General features: G+C 41.1%; 2 protein-coding genes across 30 annotated transcripts in view; one reads left to right on the forward strand and one right to left on the reverse strand.

Annotated features, from left to right (window-relative positions):
* The window catches only part of DLGAP1 (DLG associated protein 1), a 798454-nt gene that overhangs the window by 57269 nt on the left and 721659 nt on the right, over nt 1–19526 (reverse strand). For all 15 annotated transcript variants that reach the window (XM_025038576.1, XM_025038573.1, XM_025038572.1 and 12 more), the window contains one exon: nt 2799–3172. In XM_025038576.1, coding sequence (XP_024894344.1) covers nt 2799–3172 — 374 coding nt within the window. The remainder of the gene's footprint in view (nt 1–2798; nt 3173–19526) is intronic.
* Nucleotides 9357–19526, forward strand: part of LOC107196272 — a 126133-nt gene continuing 115963 nt past the window's right edge. For 5 of the 15 annotated variants that reach the window (XR_003042566.1, XR_001517669.2, XR_001517668.2 and 2 more), the window contains exons 1-2: nt 9359–10561; nt 10638–10813. Coding sequence is in view for 4 of the 15 variants with exons in the window: in XM_025038577.1 (XP_024894345.1) it covers nt 10361–10561; nt 10638–10813 (377 nt within the window). In the remaining 11 variants the exon portion in view is untranslated. Of the gene's footprint in view, nt 10562–10637; nt 10814–19526 lie in introns of all 15 variants that reach the window. The other 10 variants (XR_003042571.1, XR_003042568.1, XR_003042570.1 and 7 more) reach the window with 5 other exon arrangements.

Raw genomic sequence — 19526 nt, forward strand, 5'->3', positions numbered from 1 at the left:
TACAGGCACATTAAAATTTTTGCTAATATCACAGGTGAAAAATATTTATTGACCTCTTGTACTTCTATCTATAAATTGCCTATTCAGATCCTTTGTTAGTTTTTTGTGTTTTTATCTGTTGAGTTGTGTTTTATTTTGTTATTTATTGGATCTCTTTATATCTTATGACCTGTAATAACCCTTTCTCGGTTAGATATACGGTAAATATTTTCTCCCAGTTTATCATTTGTCTTTTAAATTTTGTCGTTCATTGTAGATAATCTTAAATTAATGTGTAGTCAAATCTAGCTTTTATGGTTGAGAAAGACTTTCTTTATTCTGAGTATATTTTTTAAAGTTCTCTGGTATTTATCTTATTGATCATTGTTTTTTTCTCATGTTTAATTCTTAAATCCACTATCCTGAAATACTTTTGTGTAAGATATAAAGTAGAGCTGTAACTTTTTATTTTATTTTTTCTTCTACATGGATCATCAATTGATCTGGCTCCTTTTATTAACTAATTAATCTTTTTGATTTGAGATGCCAACTTTATCTTATACCATTCCTGTATAAATATGCTTGTTTTTGGTTTATTGATATACTGGTCTTATTGCGTCTCTCTCTTTTTTCCTAATATAATTTCATAATAAATCTTGATATGTTCTATGACAAGTTTCCTTCTGTAATTCTTTTTTTAAAATGTAATTTAAAAAAACTCCAAATCTCTAGATTATTTTGAAGTATTAACTTCTTCTAAATAAACTTGTTTTTAGATAGGTATTATATCTATTCTTCGTGAAGCTTAATATTATCGTTTTATAGTTTTTGTTACTATTGCGAATGGGTTTTTTGCCCTATTACATTTTCTGTTAATTAATAATACACTGAAAGGTTATTGATTTCTCTGTATTTATATAGTATTCTTTTACTTTACTGAATTCTAATAGTTTTTCAGTGGTTTCTATTAGATTTTCTAGGTGGAAATGTATGATATCTGTAAATAAAAGCAATTTTGCATTTCCCTTGGGAAAAAGAAATATATTTTTAGTTACACATCTAGTTCTTAGCATGTGCCAAACACTGTTCTAAATGTTTAGGTCATTTAATCTTTTCAACAGTCTATGAGGTTAGTGGTATAATTATCCCTATTTTATATATGATATTACAGAGGATGAGGAAACTGAAGCTCAGAGAGGTTAAAAACTTGCTGGAAGTCACATAGTAAATAGGAGAGCCAGAATTTTAACACAGGTGATTTGGCTTTGCTGTCCATTCTCTGAACCACTATGTAAATCTATAGATTATTTTTCTGTATAAGGAAATTTTTATGAATACTAGATTGAACAGCTATGAAGCTGACATAATGTGAAGCTTCATACACATTTATTTACTATTTATTAACTTACATTTTGAGGTTTTTCTCTTTGTATTATAAGGTAGATTTTTTATTGTGGTAAAATATACATAACAAAATTTCCATTTTAACCATTTAAAAATGTGACATTATGTACATTCACATTGTTGCACTACCATCACAACAATCCATCTCCAGAATTTTTTCATCATCCTAAATTGAAACTCTATACCCCCATAGAAAGCTGGAGTTAATAAACTCAATCCTCAAAATAATCCTATGAAGGATAGAGGAGAAAATAAATTCAGGAAGATTAAATAATTTGCCTAGGACCACACAGAGGACCGACATCAGCTCTTACCCACTCCTCCAAATCCTTTGGGCTGTGGGAGTGGAATTAGCTTCTAGGAAGATGTGGAGGGCAGAGGGGTGGAAGCTGGCTTTGGGCCCATGCCTTCTTCTGTGTCATCTAGTCCCCAGCACCAAGGCTACAAGTTCTTTTAGGAAACCTGACAACTTGTGTTATGGTAACCTGCAGGTTATAAAAAGCATTTGACTCATCACTACTAGAGAAAGTTTAATTACCCTTTAAAAGTGGATTTGCAGAATGGATTGTGAAAATACATCATTGTTGTGAAAATGTACCCCATGCTTGCCTTTTAGATATGCCTTAGTGTTGGTTCAGTGTGGATAGATTTACTGGACAACACGTCAGGAAGTTATTATTTAAAGGGCACCTGCAGAATGGTACTGCACAACAAAAATGGGGGGAAAAGGATGACCCTTCTCCATTGATAGAAGGAAATTTCTAGCAGGGTAAGCCAAGCCGAACAGATGTAAAAATAAGAATCAGTTTGATCTTATCTTTGAGTAGCAGAAAACATCGAGAAACCTGCTGAATTATCTACCATTTTTATGAGACATGTGATTAAATAGCCAACAATTATGCTGAAACTGCTGTGCCTTCTATCCTCATGATGCTATGCTCTGAGTTACTGCTTTCCACACCATCAGGCTCTTTGGTCTTGCTCTCCCTCCCTCCTACATCTATGAGGAGTGATTCACATTTTTGTTCTCATTTGGTTACTCAAGAGTGTTGAACATACTGTAACACAACCCAATAACCCATGTTATTCTTAGATGTCCACTCCTTTGTTGAGAATCAAGATGTGCTTTAGGAATTGAGAGAACTTTGTGTTTGACTATTTAATATCCCTCCATATCGAGTCACACATTCAGGTTAGAGAACAAAAACAATAGCTGGTAATAATCTCTATAGACAAAATGGCTTCATATTTTTTCATCATATTTAATAATGTAGGGAGCCCAGAGCCAATAATTTGAAAAGCTCATGCTAGTCATACCTCTATCATCCAAAATGGCAAGATAGCAAATCTTCTGAGGAAAGAAAAATGTTACATTTTGTAGTTCTATTTCAAAGGATAGGAAAAGAGGTTGTTACCTGTATCCCGATAGACAGGCATCGATTTTTCTTAAAGTGATCCTTCTTTCTGTCCTCTGTAGTGATGGTGGCTATGGTAGTCGTGGTGGTCACGGTGGCAGGGTTGTTGCCCATGTGTTGGCTTGCAGGGCCGTGGATCTGGGCATTTGCAGCTTCGATGGCGGCTGTCAGAGCCTTCATACTGTCCAGGCTCTCCGTGGAGTTGCTTAGTCCAGACTGGCTGATAATATCTCCTCGCTGGCCCTGTCCGTCCATGTAGGCATCCTGGGCAGACTCTGTGCTACTCTGGGCTGTGATAGAAATGAAAGGTTTCGTGGTAGTTCTGGGTGGGACTGGAGGTGGTGTCTTCTTATATGTTGTAATGCAAGATGACACTGGAAGACAGTGAAAACAAAGACACTGTGATTTCTGCATGGGTTTTAATTTCTGATATTGTAACTGACATCCATTGGAAATTAGGGCACATGAAACACGGTAAGACATTTAACATAACACAAGTCCATTGACAAACTAAGTGAGATCCCTGCTTAGGCCCTTAGCAGATCCATAAGGTGACACCCTTACAAAATTGAGAGAAAAAAAAGACTGGAAGACACCAACCTCTGAGACAGAAGTTTCTGAAATGGAAATTAATGTGAATCAACATAAAATAGACATGAATAGCCATCTGTAGAAATCTTTCCAGGCAACAGTGCACCCTGAGAGATAATATATACATGTGGGTAAGGCCAGGGTGGTCTCCGCCTTCTCAGGAAAATATAAAACATAGCTAATGTTAAACAAAGTAACTCATTAGAGAAAATTCTGGTGGTTGATAATTAATATTGGAAAAAGGAGTAGGAAAGCAAAAAAGGTTATGAGCATGTATAATCCTAGTAACAGTAAGATGTAGGGAGTGGGGGATGGGATGCACAGCATGACGTCATAGCTTCCTGCAGTTTGATTTTATCAGCACCCCGTTACTCTCTTTCCCCCTTCCTTCCTACCTCCCTTCCCTTCCTTCTTCCCATCTCCTCTGCCTCACTCTCTTCCTTTCTTCCTCTTTTTTCTTTCTTTTTTCTTTCTTTCTTCCCTGCCTCCTTTCTTGATAGCTTCTCACTACATAAACTTTTGTTCTGAATTTTTTGGCATTGTTCCTGAACAGAATTACCTACTGAGAGGGAAGATGCTGTACTAAAGTCTCTTATCATAAAATAAACGCACATACTAGTTTATAAATCAGTCTGTGTGTGTGTGCAGTCGGTTTGAGCTTATTCCCTAACATACTGTCCCTTCAGGGAGACTTGATCAACATGAGGGCCTGAATGAATCTGTGCAGTGAGGCGTCTATCTTGGGCCTGTGCAGTCAGTTAAGATCCTCCTTGAGGCTCCAGACGAAGCAGCTTTTAGGCCCTCTCTCCAACCATCTGATTATAACCCTGAGGGTCCTGAAAAAGCTTTACACACTGGATTTTAGCTTTCCATTTGTGAGCACGATGTAGGAAAATACAGATCAAAATGAATTACTGTTTCCAAGTGGGAACTCCCTGCCAGTAAAGGACAATTCCTTAACCAGCTTTCTAAAGATTTTCAGTTAGTCCCTTTAAAACATAGATCAAACTATTGTGTCTCCATCACTTTCTCCCCACCCCCTACCATCCTCACGCCGTCAGCTGGCATCACTGCTGTTACACTGAATCAGCTGGTCCTGACCACACAATCCCAGCTCCTTCCTCTTGGGTCCAGATGCCACATGGGCCATCTTGCAGAATGAAATACTAGCCTCAATATTTAGGACGTTTCCTGAGGCCATTCAAAGGAAGTATCCAATAATGCACAATAAACAGAAAGATCCTATTATGCTGTCCTGATGTTCCGCTGCCCTGTGATTCAGAGTAATTTCCTTAACCGTAAAAGAGACAGGGACAGAAATGTTTCGCTGCTTCCCAGGGATTGCCTGAGAGGTGAAGGAAAAACAACACACAGACATCACATTACAATATCATATGTGTTCTTGGGGAGGTGGAGGAAGGTAATGTGAATAATACATATGTAGTCACCTCTCAAGTTACCTGGGATAGATGACTGGGTGGAAGCTCACTTCAGGAAAACTTTCCATCTAAGAGTATCGCATAAAACTTACATCTTTACATGTAAACAGAGCTCAGCAATAAACAGCCCTGAGAGGTAACGCGGCCAGTGAGTGATGCACCCACGCGGTGCAGAGCCGGGAGCAGAACCAGTCTGGTCTCCGGTTCTCTCACAGGCCACAGTGAAGCTTATGGCCAAGTAATTAATGCAAAGCATGCATTGCTGTATTTACACTTTTATGCACTGTAAACACTGCGGAGCTACCTTCTGCTTCTTGGGAAGGTCTGAACAGAATAGCCCTGCTGGGGGTAATGCTCAGGCTCAGTTATGCCTCTGAAGACCAGAGTGTGTAGGAGGGGGAGTGACCATAATTAGGATAGAATCTGTCTATTCAAATTGAATGAGACTAGATCATTTTATTACTTTTCCTAAGACAAGTCTTTACAATGTGAACTTACTATTTTGTTCAGAACGGATTCTCAGGACATTCGGCCCATTCGTATTCCAAAGAAACTAAATGCCACATTCCAACATCAAATGTCTGATCATTTGAGTGATTTACTGCTTGTGGTTAGCTACCCCCAGTTTCCTCTTTCAGTGTGGATAGTCAAAACTAGACAATGCTGCAGCCAAATAGAGTATCATTTCATTTGCTGCGATTTACAGTAAAAATTCTGCCAAGATGTGATAAGTGTGATAAGGGGGTGGAGGTTCACATTATTTCCATGTAATGAATGGCAGGGCTTGGGGACACTCTCTGGGGCCAAACACAATTTAGTACCATCCAATGGCTGTCAGCTCTTCTTTGATATCCATAGGGATAACTCTGGGTACTTTGATCGACAGAGACTTTCAGATGGCAGAAGCAATGATAGAAATTCACAAGGGTTAAATCAGACAGCAAGAATCCTGGGGCCACAGCTTCCCTAACAGGCCGGCCCAGCCCTAATGCCCAAAGGAGGTAAGAATTTAAGACTGTCTCACTTCAAACAAGGAAGATGACTAGAGGACAGGAATCACCTCGGTGTTATGTCCCCGGGGCTTATTATGAGGTTCTACTGCAGTGTGCAGCTTGGCACAATTCTGCAGCAGGAGTCTCACTCAAAGAAGCACCACCTGTCAGTTATCAAACAGGAATTTAAAAGGAATTCAAATTTTTAAGAGGGCCTTTTGAAGCAGAAGAAAGAAGATCCAACACACGGCGCACACTTCTCACAATTCCCTTCCTTCCCATCCTCCAAATCATTTGCATTCAAGGCTGTTCTGGAAACTTATACAACTAAACCCCCCAATTCCCCCCAGCATTACTCTTTCCTAGCTTTTCAGGCTAAGCCCTAAACCCATCTTCTCTCCTAAGGTTGTGGGTTTTCTTTCTTATTAATTATACTCTCATAATTCAGTACCATAAATGACTTAGAATCCCCTGAGGTCTGAGTGCAAGCAAGCATATGGTAGAGGAGGGTAAAGCACAAGTTAATAAATCTTGTCTGGTCAAGACAGAAAGAGAGATAAGCAGCTTATAGACAGTAAGTGAAACACTTAATTTTTTTTAAGAGTAATATTCTCAAAAAGGTTGATTTCAAATGCAAGTGCTCCTTTTATTCAAGTGGAACTTGAAAAAGAAATGATACATTTAATCATTATTGCTTTGCTCTGAAATGTTTGTTTGTTTCAAATAAAATGATTTTTTCCCCTTCTCTGGGTCCCGAAGATACACTACCCTACCTCCCAGCTCAAAGTTGGCTGAAAGGATTCTATCCATGTCTAAGTCAGCCGGATTCCAGATTTCAAAGACATCACTTTCATTCAGATAGTACTGCAGAGCACAGAGAGACGCATGGTTGGCTTTTACATTTTAGTTAGGAAGTTATTTTTAAAAAGTCACAGAGAAAACAAATGAGAACAAATTTCTATCCTATTTCAGCTTCTAGTTGACTATTCAATATTGTTTCTATTTGCATAGAAAGTTAATGCCAGTGTTGTAAGCCTCAGGAAAACCTGTGCCAGGAACTAGTTTTTTCTGTAGCGGTGATGGTTTTCTGGAAAAATATGTAGACTCTCTTACCAGTCTGGTTATCTTTTTGTGATCAAGAGCACACATATGTCAGGTGGCCAGAAAACAGATGCAGGATCAAACCCACTTGCTTTATATTCTTTTTAATAGGTTCTTACGAGCTAAGTTAATGGGTCACATACTATAAAGCTTTGCTGAGAAATTATTTAGCAGTTCCTGGTTACTGAATTTTAGAAAGTCTTTCGAATAAGAATATAAAACAACAACAGAAGTATTCCAGTTTTAGTGTATGTGCCGCCGAAGGGAGCTCAACAAAGGCATTCAAAATATACATACGCATAGAGTTGTGCAGGAGTCAAACAACACCTTTTGAGATAAAACAAGTTATCCTAAGCTAGTATTAACCACAAAGCAAGCTATGATTTGATCTGCCTTCAGTAGTGGCAAGCTTCTGCACAGAAGTCATGGTCAAAGCAATCTTGGCTTTGTACCAGATGCTCTTACTGAGCTGAAGACCACTAGAGAGAGAAGGCGAGCCTCAACCTACCGCCTAGTTTCTGTTGGGGCCACAGGTCTCCTGAGTTAGGCAATTTGGTGCAGCTGAACAGCAGTTTAGTAAGCTCTCAAAAGGAAGTGCTTTACCGAAAAGGAGATTTTAAAATATTGAATGGAGTTAACAGTGGGAAGCTGGAACTGTCTCCTATCAGCTTGCTAGAGTTGATTGTACACATCTCTTCCCGAAATGTTCAGTGACATTTCATTGCTACCTTGAAACCGACCTTGGTGTAAGTCAGTAGGAGAGCCAATTGTTAAGCTTTTCCAACACACCTCTGTGCATAGAGGTATTATTTAAAATGTGATCCACAGACAGGTGTTGATTCACAATTTGATGACTGCATGGTGAGATATATCATGAAAACTGAGAGTGAGCTTTTAGAAACTTTTACGCAATTCTACAGAGTAGTTTGTCAGTTGAATCTAATGAAAAGAAAACTGAGCTTGCTCTTAGTGTGCCTTTGTTTTTTTAATTTCTTTTTTCTAGTAATTCATTTCTTATTACATTTTACCAAAGTGTTGACCTGCAACAGATTGGCCATCAAACGAATAAATAAGCAAACTGGTCCATCATGGGAGATAGATTGAGAAGCACTGATTAGAAACATTTGCAAGTCCAGTGAACAGCAGAGAGGTAGTGCATGTGAAATTAAGAACATATTAGAGGCGCACTAAACTACAGGTGACTTTAGGAAACAAACGATGTGAGAGGCCAAAGAAAAAAAAAGAAATGTGGAAGGACCTGAACTTGGGACATAAAGAGATGACTGCACAACTGTGGAATGGGGTGAGTAGACTTGTGGTTTTAATATGTCCGGTAAGCTGCCTATTTCTAAGAAGGTGTGTATGAGTAGAAGTGTAATATCTAGAACGATGGAAGGATCCTTGTGTTGCATTTCATTGTGGGCCCCTCTCTTTAAGGGGAAATTGCAGGGTGCAGCAAAGAGAAAAACCATATCTTATGAGGAATGGCTTAAGGAAAGGGGTCGTTTAGTTTGTGAGGGAAGGAAGAGAGAGGCATTTTTAGTCATTTCAAAGGCTACTGTGTAGAGGATGGCACAGACATGTTTTTTATAAGGTCTCAAGGGAAAATGCAAAAGTGAAAGCCAAGAGAGGCATAAAGAGTAATTCCCCTGTAGTCAGTTGCCCAAAGATGGAATGTGAGGACCTCACCGGATAGTGAGTGCTCAGTCCCTGGAGGTAGTCAAGCACAGACAAGCTCATCTTTTGGCTGGGAAGCTATTGAAATTGTACCACCATCTTAAGGGGGCTTAAAGTAGGTGACAAGATTTCTTTCAAACTGTAGCTTCTGTGGCTTTAGAATATGAGTGAAATCTAGAAAAGAATTTGAGAAGACACCCACTGAGAGTGATACTAAATAAATGAAGAAGAAAGCCAGAGAGGGGGCCAAGGAGAGTTACCAACAAGGCTGTTTAAGCAGTCACACATGTTCATATGTCTTGGGTACCGATTTTGGCATGGATGAGCACAAAAGGGCCCACGGAGAAGTTTGCTGCTGCTTTCAGTCGGAAGGTGCATAAGTGCTGACCATACAGTGAGTTGTGGAGGTTGTGCTCTCACTGGTGATGTGCTACTCAGGCCAGGCTCACCCACCCAGTGCCAATCAGTGGTCTGGCTCAAGTACTTCACAGGACAAAAGTGCAAATCCAGATGAAAACAGAGATGATGAGATGGAGAATTCGTCCATACCCTCCATGTGTCATTAGATCAACTTAATCACCCGAGTGAATCCTTACTCTAACACACACTGTGCTAAGAATTTAATAGACATGGTCTCATGACAAAGGAAGACCTCACTGTCCCCACTTGTTTGATGGTAAGACTGAGGCTCAGAGTAGGTAACTGATGTCTTTAAGTCATACAGCTACTAAGTGGTAGTTAGCATACTCAAGACTCCAAATCTCATCTCTTTTCCTTCACCCAAACCACCTGAATTCATCCCCCCATGAAAACCTTCCATTTCAACACCTTGTCCAGTTAAGCTTACGGCTTTCCATGAGAAACTGCCAGGAAACTGCTCCTAGCACAGTAGTTTGTGCTCTGCAAGAACCTGTCAAGGGTTTGGAGAATGTATGAATTTGGAGTATTAGACAAAGAGGTGCACCAGCGGCAACTTTAAAAATACTGCAAAAAGGAGAAACTCCAGAAAATACACATGGAAAAATTGCTCCCGTGTTTCAAAATATTTACAGCTTAATATTTACAGGCCACCCAAAGTGTGGCGGTTAGTGGTCCTTGCCCTGCCGACGTCAGTGACAAGGCAGAGGGCTGTTGGGGTGGGGCGCTTCTGGGAGAGGCACAGGGCTTCCCCTAGCCTTCTCTCCCGGTTAGTTTTGGCTGGAGGGACGTGGCTATGAGAATGATTTCCACTAAAGCCATCCTCCACGGAAACCACAAAGACTAGTTAACCTTTTCTCCATGGAATAGAAAAGCATGCTTGTGTGAGTGTGTAGGAGGAGGAGCGGGAATGTGGACAGAGGGAGGGGTAGTGTAATAACTCATGTAGTCATAAGACTTGCCCGTTGGTAGTTACTAGTATTCCAGACACTTCTTAATGCCAGACAAATGCCCCAAGCCTCAGCATGTCTGGCTCAGAGATCTATTCAACTGATAGCAGCCGTTTCTTGTGCAGAGAGCAGACCTTTCAGGCAGCAGTGCTCTAAGGCTGATCAAACATAACATTGTTCTCAAAAGGAAGAATGGAAAGGTTTGTTTCAGAGTCACAACTTTTTTTTTTTTTTTTCCAAAGAGGCACTCAAGTTGTTTTAACAAGTTGCTGCAGAACTTGGGCTTCCTGAGGTGAGCCTGTTGCTCAGTGCCTGTACTGTACCAAATTCCAGAGAAGGAGGGATCAGAAAGTTAGTCATTAAAAAGGAAGGGGAAAAAAAGCCCCAGGCACTTCATGCCTGGAAATGATGTAAGACGCAGCCACTCCTCTGTTAGAACTACAATCAAACAATGCTCAGGCAATCCACAGCAGCTGCTCTCCAAATGTCAGCACCAGCCCCGTCAACAGAGCTTGAAAGCCACCAAGCTGAAGGACTTTGTGCTGTGCCTTTCTCGCCCACATTTTCCCCAAGCACTCTCAGGAACCTGGCAACAGGTAACGTGGCAACCTTTGCTTTATAAAATGGCAAATGGCATAATTTCAGAGTACAGATGGATTTTTTTTTTTAAAGCCAGCTGTATCTCCCGCACCACTCCCCACACCGACCCCCTCCCTCCCTCCCTCCCTCCCAACCAAAAGGCTTGGAAAACAGTACATTGGGCCTGGCAATCCTACTCTCGAGTGCCCCCTGGTGGCCACGCTTGGAACATCACCGATATATCTTGAAATCCGCTGCTCAGCTCTACGGTAAGTCACACTGTGGAAAGGGGAGGACATATTTGCTGAACTTGTTTTCCAAAAAAACATAAAATGTGGAAATCAAGACTAAGAATATCTTTCTTTTTAACTTATCGCCTTTTTTTTAACCTAGCTGCAGGGTAGATCTCTGGATTGAGGTTGCAGATTTTTTTAAGCCGCATCCAGTGTAACATTTTTTGGTTAAGATGGCCTGTTGAAAAGCAAGAACTGCTATTGCCATTTGGTTTGGTTTGGCGGGTGGCAGTGAGTATTAATAGCTTAGAAACTGAGGATTCCTGCCGGGTGGGACTTGCATTTTCCATTTTTATCTGAATTTGTTGCACGTAAAAAACTTTCTCAGGCAGAAGCGTTTCTAATTTGCCCTGCTGGCTTCCTTTTTAATGCCTGTTTGTAAGGATTACTTAGAATTTCCAGACTGTAGGCCCAGCCTCCTTGAGAGCATGCCTTACAGCCCCACCTTAGCTTTTTTATCTCTGTGTGGGCAGACACCCACAAAAATGCCAAGGGCAGTATTTTCAACCAGCCTTCCTCTCAGGTATTCCTTCTCCTGCTTGGCCTCTGCTTTGAAAGAATGGCTACGGTTGTGAGCTGCCGGTAGTTCCGGCCAGTTGAGAGGGCAACGTTCTTTCTCCCTCTCTGGAAATGTTAACTGGAACCTAAGAAAGAGGCTCAGATCAAAGGAACTGCTCTTTTCAGAAAATTCCATTAATTAACTAGATTAAAGGAAGTTAAATGATGTTTGGAGGAAAAGTCATTTTAGGAGGCCCAGATCCAGGGCTGAGGTCTAAAACTTCTAATGTGGACTTTTAATGAAGCTTGGCAACAAGTTAAATAGTATTAGAAATTGAGGGTTACCGTATGTAAAACCAGTTGTTGCCTGAAATCAGTCATTTCAAAGGAACATCTTGAAAGTAGACAAACATTTTGCTAGAATTTGCCCAGATCATTTAATACTAAATATAAAAAACCCAGGACTCTGAGTAAGAATCATTTGACCAGTAGCTAAGATGAGTCATAGCCTCTTAGAACTAGGTACACACGTTGAAGTCAGGATGTTGAGAACATCAGGCTTACTAATTTGCAAGACAGGGCTGTTACTTCCAGTAGAGAATGCGATCAGGATTTCATGGCTCATTTTCCCAGCCTTTCCAACAGGTGCTATTGAGTCATCCATGTACACAAGTGACTGCCCTGGCAGTTTCATCTGTTAGGATTAAATTTCCATTTGTTCCATTATTTTATGAAGTGATTTCTACCATTGAATCAGATATATCACTTCCTCTAGGACTTAGGAATTTTTTTTCAATGTTTGTAACATTGTGTGTTTTTCAAAATTTGTCCCAGCCAGGTCTGCAGGTCTTCCTGGGTTGAATGGGCTGTTTACAGGAGGGGAAGATTCAGGGCCCAAGGTCAGGGTTACCGAATTATATAAAGTTTCCTGTTTGGGCAGCTGCTCTACCAACTCCTCAGGTTAGGGCTGACTGAGTTCTGTTGAAAGGCAGCATAGGAGGTCTGGGGAGGGACATTGCCAGAGCGGGGAAGGACATTTTTCTTTTAAGCATCTCATCAACTAGCTTTCATTTCTTCTCAGATGTCACTTCTCAGCAATGCTTTCCTGTATTCTCTGTTAGGTGAATTTTTTTTTTTCCTGACCAGGCTGAGAGAAAAAAATTAGTTAAGGATGTTAGAATCACTGGGTGAAAGAATTGTTGTCTCTTTTGTTCATGATGTGACTACAGTACTTAGAACATGTGTGCCACATAGTAGGACCGTGCATGGTAAATTCTTGTTACATGAAGGAATGAAGAGGAATAAAAAGAGTCTTTCTGGAAAAAAGAAAAAGGGACTAATAACCAGTAAAAGGAGGTCACCAGGGCTTATGTAAAAGGAAGACTCGCCAAAGCCATTCTCAGCTATCTTGGATGTTGCAATATAATCTCCTGTTACCCGTGCCTGCTTCTGTTTGGAATTGGTCAATTGCAGTTGTGACGGCTAACTTTTGTCATTGAGCTACTATATAAAAGCCCAACCTAGTATCAGTGGAAACCTGTTGGTTTTATTGGTTATCCACCTAATTTGCTCCATCCTCTCTGCTTAGCTTTACCCATAGGCACTGAGCAGATGGCTGTGTGAGGGGCCCATGGTGCTAACTGCCCTTATCCTGTGTAGCTGCCTTTCTTCTCCTTAGTTTCTTTCACTCCTTATAATTTTTTGACTTACTATCCTGTACTCTGTCTGCTTGCACAAGATGGATTTCTGAGAGCCAGGGAACTTTCTTTACCTCCTGGTCTATTTCATGAGAATTAGTACTACCTGCACAATGGGACTTGGAGCCTGAAATACAAGGAAAAATCTGGAATGGAATTGCACAACCAAAGGGACTCTCCCACTGTGTAGCTGTGTGTTTGGTAAACAAAATAAAACTCAAATCTATCTGACTGGGAGGCTGTAAGGAGTAGCTGGTTGGTTCTGGATGGGAGCAGGGTATCTGGCACACATTGCTAACTTGTCGCCTTCGAGAAGGTGAGATAGCTGTGCGAAGTGAGTGGCATGTGTACGAACCAAGGTAGGTCATAGCTAATGAGAGTCCAGTCAGACTAAGTCCTAACTAAAACTCTAGGCTGGATTTATCAGTAACCTCTGCTCACTGGCAAGCTCTCACCGGGCTTTGTAAAGGAGGCCGACCTATCAGAGCAGCCCAATGCCGCTGCCCAATGGAGGGAAGTTTGGAGGGAGCAGAAGTTTTTGCATAGGACAAGCTCAAAACCCCAAACCTGGGAAAACAGGATGTGTGGGGAAGTAAGGAAGAAAGAAAATGCATCCACCATTCCTTCCTGTTGGTTTCAGCACGATGAGGAATAATTATCTGGGTCTGGAGAGCAAGGCATGTGGGAAGCCACAGGAGGCCCTGGTCTGTGTAGTCAGGCAGTTAATTATTCATTCCACTCCTTTCCTCTTTCCTCCCTGAAACCCACCTTTTCAAAGTAAAAACAGGAAAAACTATCTGGGTTAACCTGCGGAATACTGTTTTTATCAGCCCATTTGGCCCAGAAAGGACACCAGGCCCCCAGCCCCTTACTGACTCTCAAAAAACAGAAACAGCACTTTAAAATGACATCTCGTTATCCAGCTGTGTCACTGACAGATAAGGACGTGGATCCAGAGAAGAACCTGTCCAGGCGTCCTATAGGGTTCTGTCCGCATTGCGCTGTGAGCCTGAGTTCAGTCCTGCGCCAGCCTTTACAGTTAGAATGCAAAGGGCTGCTCTAAGACTGCATTTAAAATTCCGCTTTACAGTTGGGTTTTTGTCGTTTGCCAAAATTAAATAAAAATAACCTAGGAAACTGGTGTGGCCAGCACTAAAATCCGTATCCGTTTTCTCTACCTCCCTGCCACCATCATCCTCATTCACTGGGTTTTATAAGCCTAAGTTGTACCTACAAATCCCAGTTCCCCACGTGACAAGGAGGCTGGAGAATTTGTGTTGCCCACGTTCTCCAAGGTGGAGTCAAGTTGGAACCTGGGTTCTTTCCATCTAAGCCTCCTTACTGATCTTTGAAAGAGCTGCCTTATACTTCCATCCTTAAGATTCACCTTTGAACCCTGTGAGAACAAAGTCTGCATCCTGAAGCCCTTATAAGTCTCTTTTGGTCAAACATACTTGGAATTTAGAACTCTTTTGGACTTTAGAAAGCTAACATACATGACACATCCAGGGGGCCTGGGGCAGCACCCCTACTACTGCACTCTATCCTGTCTGTCTGCAGGAAGTGGTAGAACAGTCACACTGTAAGTAATTCCAAGGTCAGGTTTTGGGCAATGGCTTTCAGAACTGCAGATGAAGGAATGATGCCACTTGGCCCTTCAGATACTGTGAAGCGATGAGCACTCCCTCCCAGAACTTCCTCCTTCAGAGGCAACTCAGGCCCATGTGGAGGGTGGTGTGGTGGTGGTGGACTTGGCATTGTGGGTGGGCAAGTGTCTATATCTTTAAAGAAAAGAGGAATCCAAGATCAGATCTGCTAATCTTTCTGACATCCTCTTTCCTTGACCACATTGGTTCATCGGTTTATCACTATGTGTGTTTTACACGCTGCACTCAGAAACATCTAGTTTTGGTTTATGTTATAATGGTACTAGGGGAGCTAGTAGGGGCTTTTAACTGGCCTTGTCTATACTATAGAATTTAGAGAACAGGGTAGTCTGATGTGTTCTTATAAACACTTCATATTTGCAAGTGTGTGTGTGTGTGTGTGTGTGTGTGTGTGTTTTAACTGGTCCTTTCCATCATTCTCTTCCTCATTCTCATCTCCTACGCTCAAGTTGTAGCCTGACTTAATAGCAAAAAAATAACATTTTTTTTCTTGGTCCGCCATAATTTATAGTGACAGGAGGATGGCCCTGTGCTGAGTCCAGACTGGGACCATATTTCCAACCCAAGAGCAAACCGAGGTAATCCATGTAACATAGCTTGAATTAAAGAATAAACTAATGGGTGGGTAGACATGTTAGTGAACTAGAGATAAAAACAGATCAAACACTAGACATGTTTATTATCTAAAACAAGCACTGCACTGTTTCCTGGTGTGGATAACATTCTAGTTTTAAAAAAGATCTATAGAAACTAAAGGCAATGCAATGTAATTATTTTGGATTTCTACTGTCAGAGGTGAGAGATTTTATTAAGTATCAACTTGTTGAAAAAGCAACTACGAAGTCAGAGGGTGTTAAAATATTCTGTGTGTTGTATTTTTAGGGCTGAGGTTGGAATTTCATTCTCACGTTATGGGATTGGGCCATGGCTGCAGCTTACACTGTTCATAATTATGATTACGATAAGGCTGCTTAAGCGCTAAGGTGCCGGGCAGTTGGGGGGGGGGGCGGGCGTCGGGAAGTGGGGAGGCTAGAGAAACCAGTGCTAGTCTTTAAATCAAAATTTACTACCAATAAAGGGTGGGGAAATGGATCACAGGGAAGGTAAGCATTTTGATGGCCACTGCTTAAAGGTTCAGCCTGTTTGCAGTTGCTGATAACCTTGTCAGGTCTCCAGATGCAAGCAAGCCTTGTCACCCTCCAGCACCTGGCCGAGAGGTAATAAAACAGTTGCCTTATCTTTTAGGGGTGGAATTAGTGCAACCTCAGCCCCATGGTAATTAGAGTAAACAGAAATTGCCTGTCATTTACCAAAAAAAGGGGTGGGAGGGAGAGAGGAAAAAGGCTTAAAGCAGGAAATTGTCCCTTTCTTTGGATTTTAAAAAGTGAGCAAAACAGCGAGAAGTTTTTCAGAGAGTGAGAAAAACAGCCCGGCTGGACTGCCCTCTCTCGCAGCTAACAGGATTGCTGACAGCTCAGGTCCACGTGATGGTCTAGAAAAGAGGCTCACGCTGATGAAAATCCAAGAAAGCTTAGGAGGCTTCCTTTCGAAATGTAAATGACTGAGTCAGTGCTTTGCTAAGGAGGGAAGGAAGTCACAATCACACCGAGTGACTCATTCTGTGCTGTTAGTTCAGGCAGACGGATAAAAAGTTTTAGCAAAAGCAGCAACAAATCTACTTTAAATACTAGCACAGTAAGGAAATTCCTCTCTTTCAAGCTGAATGCTGTCTACACAAAAGAGCTCCTGTTGACATCTCATTTACAATCTCCCCCAGGACACAGACAAGACCATTTCAATAAACCCAGCTCAGAAACACCTATTGTTCAAAATCTTCAACTAGCTACAGGCTACCACCACTCCCTATTGTTTTGTAAAATAAAAGATTTAGAAGGGAGAAGGATTGGGATTTTGGTAGCTATGAAAAGAGGAAGGGAAAAAAGTCTCTTTGACCCAGCGCTGTCAGGGTGTGGGTGAAGGATAAAGTGAATGGATTTCCGTTTTTTATAAGAAGTGCGTAAAAAAATGCCTGTTACGGTCCGATCGAGTGATGGGGAATTCTAAATTTGATGACAACACTGTATTAAGAAGCTAACTCCTGCCGACACGTTAGCCAGACTGAAAACCAAAAGTTGTACTTAGCCCATCCTCAGCCTCATATAAACCCTGATAGCAGCCACAGCAAAACCTCAGGTGACTCTTTGTTTCCCCGGGATTTACGGCTTGACTGTCCTTTCTCAGGAGAAGTTCAGGCTCAGCACTAGAGCCCATGCCTTTCCATTAAAGATTTCCTTCCCATCTCCACCATTTTGCTCCCTCTTAGTAAAGCCTGAACACTCTCGGAGTTATATAATGTAGTCTTTAAATGGTTTTTCTTCAGATATGCCTCAAGTTAAGGGATACATTTGTATTTACAAAAAAAAAAAAAAAAGATGAGGGGCATTTCTCAAATGCTCATATCTTTAACCTCCTAATAGATCTTTTGCTTAAGTCCCCCATCTTGGCAAATGACCCCTTTATCTACCCAGACTTCAAGCCAAATCTCATAATTCCTTTGGGTCCTTCTCTCCCACCTCAGATCCCTCTGGATTCATTCTACAGCATTCTATCCACCGTTCTCCTTCTCTAAATCCTATTGTTCCCTCTTGTTCTCCTTCCCTAAATCCTATTGTCTCCTCTTGGGAGGATCACAGCAACTTCCTAACCCGAGGTTTCTCAAACAGCCAATTGTGCCTTATTAATGGATTGTAAAATCAATTGAGGAGTGTTATGCAATTTTGTGTTTTATACAATGAAATGGATGAGAAAACGTAGGAGTGCATCAAAGAAAGGAAAAGTAGGTATCTTGTGAAACTTGTTTCAGTTTGTGTGTGGGTGTCCCGATGTGTGTACGTTCTGGGCAACAGGTAAAACGTATTTTTCTTGTAAAATATTTTGAGAAATGCTTTTCTAATTGGTCTCCCTGGGTCTGTCTTGTGCCTGCTTCCACATTGTACACACTTAAGGGCAAGAGTTGAAGATGCTGAACTGACCCTGTCACTGTCCAGCTGACTGACGGGTCTACCGCCAGGGTGAAGGCTCTGCCATTCCGAATAACTTGCTTCCTTCTCTCCTTTCAGGCCTTGGGACTCTACATCCTCCAGACTCCTTTTACAGTTAGTTAAAGCCCTGGCCTTTCTAATGAAATTCCCCCTGTAGAGACATTTTTTCCTCTTCTTTCTCCTTCAGGTATCAGTTTAGGTGTCACTTGTTCCAGGAAAACTTCTGGAATATCCTTCTAAATACCTCTCCTAGTTTTCATTAAAACGCTCCAGTTTTTATTTGCCGGAGCACTTATTACATTATCATTATCTTCTCAGTTCCCTTCTAGACTTTAAGTTCCGAGTGAGAGTTCAGTAAATATTTGTTGGGTAAATATTGTGCATTGAATGGTTCACATTTTACACCATTCCCATTTCCTTCCTACATATAAATTTGAATAATTATTATAAAGTATCTTACCTCTATCTCAAAGTTTTCATTTTCATTCTTTTACACACTAGTATCTCCTGTTCATTTGCTTTTTCAAATATAACCTAATTAATTTTTTAAATCACTGAATTCTTAAAAATCAAAATAAAATTTGGAGAAAGCTGTTGGGCTTCTGGCTGGTCACTCACCCTCTCTGAATCAAATCCTTCAAATGCAAAATCAGGGGCAGAACTCCGTGATTTCTAAGCTCTCTTCTAGCCTGCTACTCTGAACCCCTCCTTGAACTTTCTCCTTTTAAAGACCGAAAAAAACTAAGTGATTTTCCCAAGGTCAAACAGTTTTTTAGTGACAGGCTTTTGTTAGCTTTCCCACTGATTTTTTTTAACAGCAAGCAGCAAAGAAAAAAGCAAAACTTTACCCAGAAACTGATAGCGCCACTAAGTTTGTGGGAAAGAGAGTCATAAAATTAAAGGAAAGGGGACTTAAAAAAAAAAACCCCGAAAACGAAAACAAAAAACATTCATAATAGATTCCTGCCTAGGCAGGTCCTAACATTTTTAAAAACAGTCTTGCTCTTGTTTGCTATTACACTGAGAGATGTTCAGATTTCCTTTTTAGAATTGGAAGTGAAAAATTAAAGAATTTTACACATCCCGATACCTCGTAATGGGGAGGCACAATGGACAGACACCACTTTCCTGAAGGTGCCAATGAGAGCATCTGGACACCTTTCTTAGTGCAGAGTCCTGGTGCCCTGACCTGTAACCACTCTCCAGACTAAAGCTGCACCTCACCAGGAAGAGATATGGCCTCAGTTTTTGTAACTCCTCCCCCATTCTCCCCCTGCCAGAACCTTCTGAAGGCCCTGCTTTTGCCTGCTTGCCTTATTTACTTATGTTATAGAGTTTGGGTTTAGATAACCTGCTTTGTATAGTAGAAAGTCAAGAGAAATACACTCCTTTTAATGTGGGGAGCAGGCAAGAGAACTAAATGTTAAATCAAGCTATATGCAGAGACTGCACTATGCTGATCGGCCCTGCAGCCAGACCACCAGGAAACCTGAAGAACAAAGGAAGATTTCTAACAAACCATTTCCCCACACCATGAAGGGGTAACAGAGTCTTTTAGTTGTGCCCTACACAAAATAAAATCATTCATTCCCTATGGCTCAAATCATGGGGAACCTATGGATCAAAGGCTGGGAATTGCCAGCAGGCCTTTCACACTATAGTATTCTTACCTTTTCTTGCTATATACTCTAATCCTTTCTCACTATATGCCCATATCAAAGGAAAATGGGTAAACAAAGTCTTTAAACTGTAACTCTCAGAAACTTAGAATGCTATAGAAACTGGA

Source organism: Pteropus alecto, unplaced genomic scaffold (assembly GCF_000325575.1).
Source record: "Pteropus alecto unplaced genomic scaffold, ASM32557v1 scaffold146, whole genome shotgun sequence".
Taxonomy (NCBI): Eukaryota; Metazoa; Chordata; class Mammalia; order Chiroptera; family Pteropodidae; genus Pteropus; species Pteropus alecto.